The 5521-nt window shown below is 37.4% G+C and overlaps 1 protein-coding gene across 1 annotated transcript; it reads right to left on the bottom strand.

Annotated features, from left to right (window-relative positions):
• Positions 1-517: 517 nt before the first annotated feature.
• Positions 518-1802, bottom strand: LOC110888749 (glutathione S-transferase T3-like). Its single transcript, XM_022136257.2, has 2 exons — positions 1262-1802; positions 518-1182 (listed from the first exon to the last, which is right to left on the bottom strand). The coding sequence occupies exons 1-2, from the start codon at positions 1710-1712 to the stop codon at positions 518-520; spliced, it is 1116 nt and encodes a 371-aa protein (XP_021991949.2). The 5' UTR covers positions 1713-1802.
• Positions 1803-5521: the final 3719 nt, after the last annotated feature.

Raw genomic sequence — 5521 nt, 5'->3', positions numbered from 1 at the left:
TTCCAACGTTATTACTTTTAATTAAAATTACCCCGTAACCCAAAATAGTATATGTTCTATAACTTGGCCATCATAATAAGTTATGTATTCCAAGTTAATAAAACTATCTTCATTTTACAAACACCATAAATCTAAAATTAGTTATAAAAATGATGTTTATAATATTACAAGAAACTTGGCAGTGCCTTCCAATTGTCACTGAATGGGGGCAAAAGAGTCACTAGCTTCACGTATAACAGTTAAGACTGCGGGGTATGGTGGGGCGAGGGTTGGGCTTGGGTTGGGGCATTTAATGACACGTGGCTTGGGTGGCAGACATGGGGCGACCATGGTGGGGCGTGGGTTTGGAGGGCTTCGCTGGGCTGACCCGGCTGGGCTCTTTGGGCTCTTTGTAATTAAAGAAAATTACATAAAAAAAATTACATAAAAAAATTTCCTAACGTTTATATTTGTTTTTTATCTCTTCTCTCATCTCCAAGACTATTTCCAACTCGTCACCCTTTAGGTGATCAATCGGCTAGGATAGAATTTTCAAATCCTCCCGTCTTTGTCTCTCGGCTTCTCTAGCGGCATCTCTAGCTTCTTTGCTCTTCCGAATTTCGACCCTTTGTTGTTGGAAATCGTTGAATGTATCCATCTTGGATGAAATGGCATCCAACTGGTCGCTGTATATTCCTCTATGCAAGAGCGAACTCCCAGCTGAAGGTGATGCCGTAGCAGATCTTGATTTTTGAGCACGCCTTTTTGTGGCATCTCTTCCATACTCAGGCCGGTTTGGGCTTGGCGAATCATCAAAAAGGTCCTCAATCTCTTGATCTCGTGCATCAGATTGGGATGAGGCCCTCGACCTTTTGGAAGACGTGTTGCTTTCGCTACCACTGGGGATATTCGCCCACTTTGGATGAAACTTACAAATCTCCCAACAATGCATGAAACGGAAGTCGGTCCCCACATTTGTCTTGAATTGAAGCAATGCATTCGTCACAATGTCGGCTTCGGTTTCACCACTTTTTGGGTTTTGTTTTGCTTTATTTAAAAAACCACTATATTTTGTAAGTTGGGTGCTTATCTCGGTCCACTTCGAGGATAAGCTATCGTTTTCACGATAAACCTCTTTTCCCAATTCTTCATGGAATATTTTACTAACCCCTTGCCACAAATAGGTTCGATGTTGAGAATTTCCTGTTTTTATAAAAACAAAATTTAATATATTACAAAGTTATATAAAAAAAACATCAATAAAAACAAAGTTTAAGAATACCTAAAGTTGAATGTTGAGATTGTTGAAACCAACCCCTCGCCAATGCAAGTTCTTCAGGAACGGTCCATTTTAGTTGTTTTCGCTTGATGGTTTCAAGTGCTTTATCCGCCTCGGTTTTTTTCTTATGGCTTCTCTTTTTTATGGGTTGGGGTGCGGAAGGACCATCGTTGGGTGGTTGAGTTTCGGGGACGGTTTCGTTTTGTGAAAGGTCGATGGAGGTTGGTGAAAGGTCGATGGGCGATTGTGTAAACGGGGTAGGTATCGAATCGTCGGTGTGTGGGAAGTTAGTAAACACACGATTCCCGATATACGATGCATAACCCGCCATGTCGGGCATAGAAGAGTGTATGAAAAATGGACGAGCCATTGGACGAGTGGGTGGTGGGCTAGGATTATTTTCTTGGTATGCATACGGGTTGTTCGGGTCAAAAGGACGGTTATGAGGATGCATTTTTTTCGTTTTGTAGATGGAGAATTGAAGATGAATGTGGTAAAAAAATGGAAGAAATTGTGAGGTTTTATAGTGGAAAAATTAAATTGTATTTGTTTTTTTTTTAAATAGCCGTTGGCCAACGGCTTCTTTTGGTTTGTCCAATTAGAGCCCGCCATGTCAGCTTGGCCAGACCACCCCACGCCCGGCTTGAAACCCATGCCTCAAGGGCCACGCCCAAACCCATGCCCACCCGGGGTGGTGGCTAGGGCGTTTTCAGCCCACCCACGCCCAAACTCCCGCCCCATACCCCGCAGTCTAAGGACGGGGCACAAAATAGTAACTAAAAATCACCTCTAACTTCTCACTTACGGTGTTTATCGGTTCGGTTAGGTTATTTGGTTTGAAGATTTTTTTCCAAGTCAAAACTGAAACCCAAACCGATTCAAGTAATTAGAAACCAAACGGAAAACCAAATTAAAATACACTTCGGTTTTCATTTTCACCAAATAAGTTTTTCATTTGTTACTTTTTTACCGTTATATATGTTATAGTTGTCATATTAGTTTGTGAGGTTTCACCAAAACTGACACTTTAGTCCAATAAGTTTTTTTTTTTTTTTTTAGTTCAAACAGTTTTGTTTTCTGCCATTTTAGTCCCCGACTTTTGTTATTTTTGTCGTTTTCATCCAACCCGCTAACTTCATTCAAAAAATTTAGTTAAATTAGGTGAATTTTGGTCAAACCACGTTTTTCTTTCTTTTTTTTGCAGGTGCGATGGTATGAGGATGGTGTTGGGTCGGTTTACAGTGAAAATGATGGCAGTGGTTGTTGGTTTTATGATGATGGCGGTTGTGTTGGTTGATGACGTGGGTGGCGGAAAAGTGGCCGATGGTGGTGGAAATGGTGGGTGGTGATGGTGGTGGGGTGGGTGGGTGGGTGGTGAGAGTGCAGGCAGGTGGTGGCGATGATAAAAGGTTGTGATGGGGTAGGTGGTCGGAGGTGGTGGTAGTGGTCGATGAAAATGGCAAAAAATGACAAAAGTCAGGGACTAAAATAGTAGAAAACAAAACTATTTAGACTAAAATGGCAAGAAAAAAACTATTTTAACTAAAAATAACAATTTTAGTAAAACCTCAAGGATTAAAATAGCAATTTACTCAAATTTAAATAACCACTATTTGCTATTTGGTGAACTGATCTTAAGTTTTTGTAAAGCTGAAAACGGAATAAAACCGGTTTACCAATTCAGATTCGGTTTAAAACCAAACCATCAGGTTTAGGTGTAGTTTGGGTTTTGATTTAATCGATTTCAAACCGAACAATAAACATCCTAATTTTCAGCTTATTATAGAACCTAATATGTCATCCACCACTAGTTTACATAACTCGGTTGTTCTTTAATCACACACACCGCTAGTTTACATAACACGGTTCACATATAGTATACATGTGTTAAATTTGTTTTATAAAGGATTTTGATACTTTTGGTTTTCTGGCGCTAGAGGCTGTGGACCTATTTAGTCGAGTTCAAAGGGCCATGCATAATAATGTTATGATGCCAAGATCTATGAATATAGTTTTTAAAAAACTTAGTTTTGCTATTTAAAAAGGGGTAGCTGCGCAGCTTGTTGCCCGTTTACCAACTATCTCGATATAAATTCATAACACGAAATACATTGGACGGTTTTGAAAAAAAAATAAAAAACAGGTTCAGTCCGATTTATGAAATTTATACTATGGATTTGATCATGTTTGGTGATATATTTTCTTTAATTTTTTTTTGAAAATGTATGAAATAAAAAAAACACTATTTGTTGTAGGGAAAAATGCATTTTTTCAATTAGTTTATGATATAATTATGCATTAACAATCTCATATTAGAGATTTATCAAACACTATTATTAGTAACTTTATCAATTTATAACTAATTAATACAAGTAGTTACGTTGAAACAAGAATGTTATGTTAATTTGTCCATTAAAACCCATGGCATTATATCCTACTGGTATCTTGGGGGTGGGATAAGGCTTATAACCATTAGGTCATGGGTTCGATTCTCACAAAGGGGGTTTTCCCAGATTTATTGGGTTTCCTCCTGAATTGTTGTATAGGCATTATTGCCTAGTGGAGATGGATATGATCAGGTGGTTCTGCTGGTGACATGATGATACTCCAGTGCTCCGTCAGTGATCCAAATTTGTCATTCAAAAAAAAAAATTGTCCATTAAACATCATATAATACCTTAACTAAAATCGAAAAAAAAAATAAATAACAAAAATCATTTTTTCCCTTGCCCTTTAGACCGTGTTTAGGCAAACCTCATAATCCTAGATGTGAGGTTATATGACACGTGACAAATGTGTAAAAAAAAGAGGATTATGAGGGGTTATATAACTTGATTGTGTAGTGTGGTTATACCTCTTCAATTATACATATATATGTATGTTAAATATATGTGTGTGAGAGAGAAACCAATGGTGGCGCCGCTATGCATATCACGGCCATGTTCTATAATCCCACATAACACCAGGGGGGAGGAGTTCCGGGTGCTATAGGGCGTTATAGCCCAATATAGCGCCTGTATAACCCCCCACTACGCATAACCTTTACAACAAACACACATCCAAGAATCTACTCCTAAAATCCATTTGTTGCATATTTTATGAAACTTGAACCCTCAATATTTTAGTAGAGATAAAAAATTGATGCGACTTGACGAAGAGGCCATTGACATCCTTTAAAAATTTCTTCAAAGAAAACGAGTGCTAGTTGAGACATTTTAGTGTTTTTATTACTCGAATAATCAAAATTAAGACCAGGTCTACTTAGTGACTCCATAAATCATTCATTCAAGTTTCCCCTTGTTATCATCTACATTCTGTACTATTCAACTTCACAAACGATGAGGAACTTGTTCAAGACGATTAAATCGAAGGTTCGGACGGCAAAAAGAAAGAAATCAAAGAAGGTGCACGCAAGACGAGCCATGTTAGGTTTAAAATCCATAGCCATCAAGCTCGCAAACTTAGCGAGAAAACTCGCTGAATCGCCCATCATCTCGGCAAGCATCCCATTCCTTCGTTTTCTTTTCTTCCTTTTATGTGTTACGTGTTTCTAAAGGATGACTTAAGTATATATTCATGTTGCTATTCTATTTTGTTTGAATAATATGATGTATAGCTATTCTCTTGCCAAATAACCAAGGAAACTTTTCCTTCGGCTAGAAGTCAGACAAACCACTTATGTACTAGAAAATAAACCATCACCAACCTTGTTTCCAAACAAAGAAGCAACAATGTCCCTACCAAAACTAGTTCCCCTCGAAAACAAATATAGAGAAGATATAAAGAAGAAATATACCTTGTGCAGTGTCTAATTTAATTACTTAATGGAACATGACAAAATCTATTAAAAGAGTTGTCTATTGTTGGTGTATGGTTTTATATATGTCTTTTTAGTAAATCTTTAGGAAAAAGAAATATGAACATGTATATATATTCTGAGACTTGTAAGATAACACACCAAAGATCCTTATGTAACAAGAATTTCGAAACATTCAAAGTGTTATATGTTTTTAATTTTACATTTAATCAGAAAATAATTACGCGACACGTTAAGACAAAACATGTAACAGTAGGAGAGCATCCGAAAATGTCATGGTTGATGATATTTAAAGGTTGAATAACTACAAGACATATAAGTGTTGGAATTCATTTTCAAAGACGTGGTGTACACTTGATGGGAAGAAAGAAGAAAACACAACGAGATGAATGTAGGGTTATAAACAAACCGAACGTTTAGCGAATAGTTCGTGAACCATTCAGCAG

Source organism: Helianthus annuus, chromosome 11 (assembly GCF_002127325.2).
Source record: "Helianthus annuus cultivar XRQ/B chromosome 11, HanXRQr2.0-SUNRISE, whole genome shotgun sequence".
NCBI classification, from domain to species: Eukaryota; Viridiplantae; Streptophyta; class Magnoliopsida; order Asterales; family Asteraceae; genus Helianthus; species Helianthus annuus.
This window is presented reverse-complemented; position numbering and strand designations above follow the sequence as displayed.

Excerpts from the sequence above, each read along its gene's own strand:
- LOC110888749 (XM_022136257.2), bottom strand. The coding sequence starts at position 1,712 with ATGCATCCTCATAACCGTCCTTTTGACCCGAACAACCCGTATGCATAC. Across the intron at positions 1,183-1,261 it reads ATCTCAACATTCAACTTTAG|GAAATTCTCAACATCGAACC; the intron begins GTATTCTTAAAC and ends TTATAAAAACAG.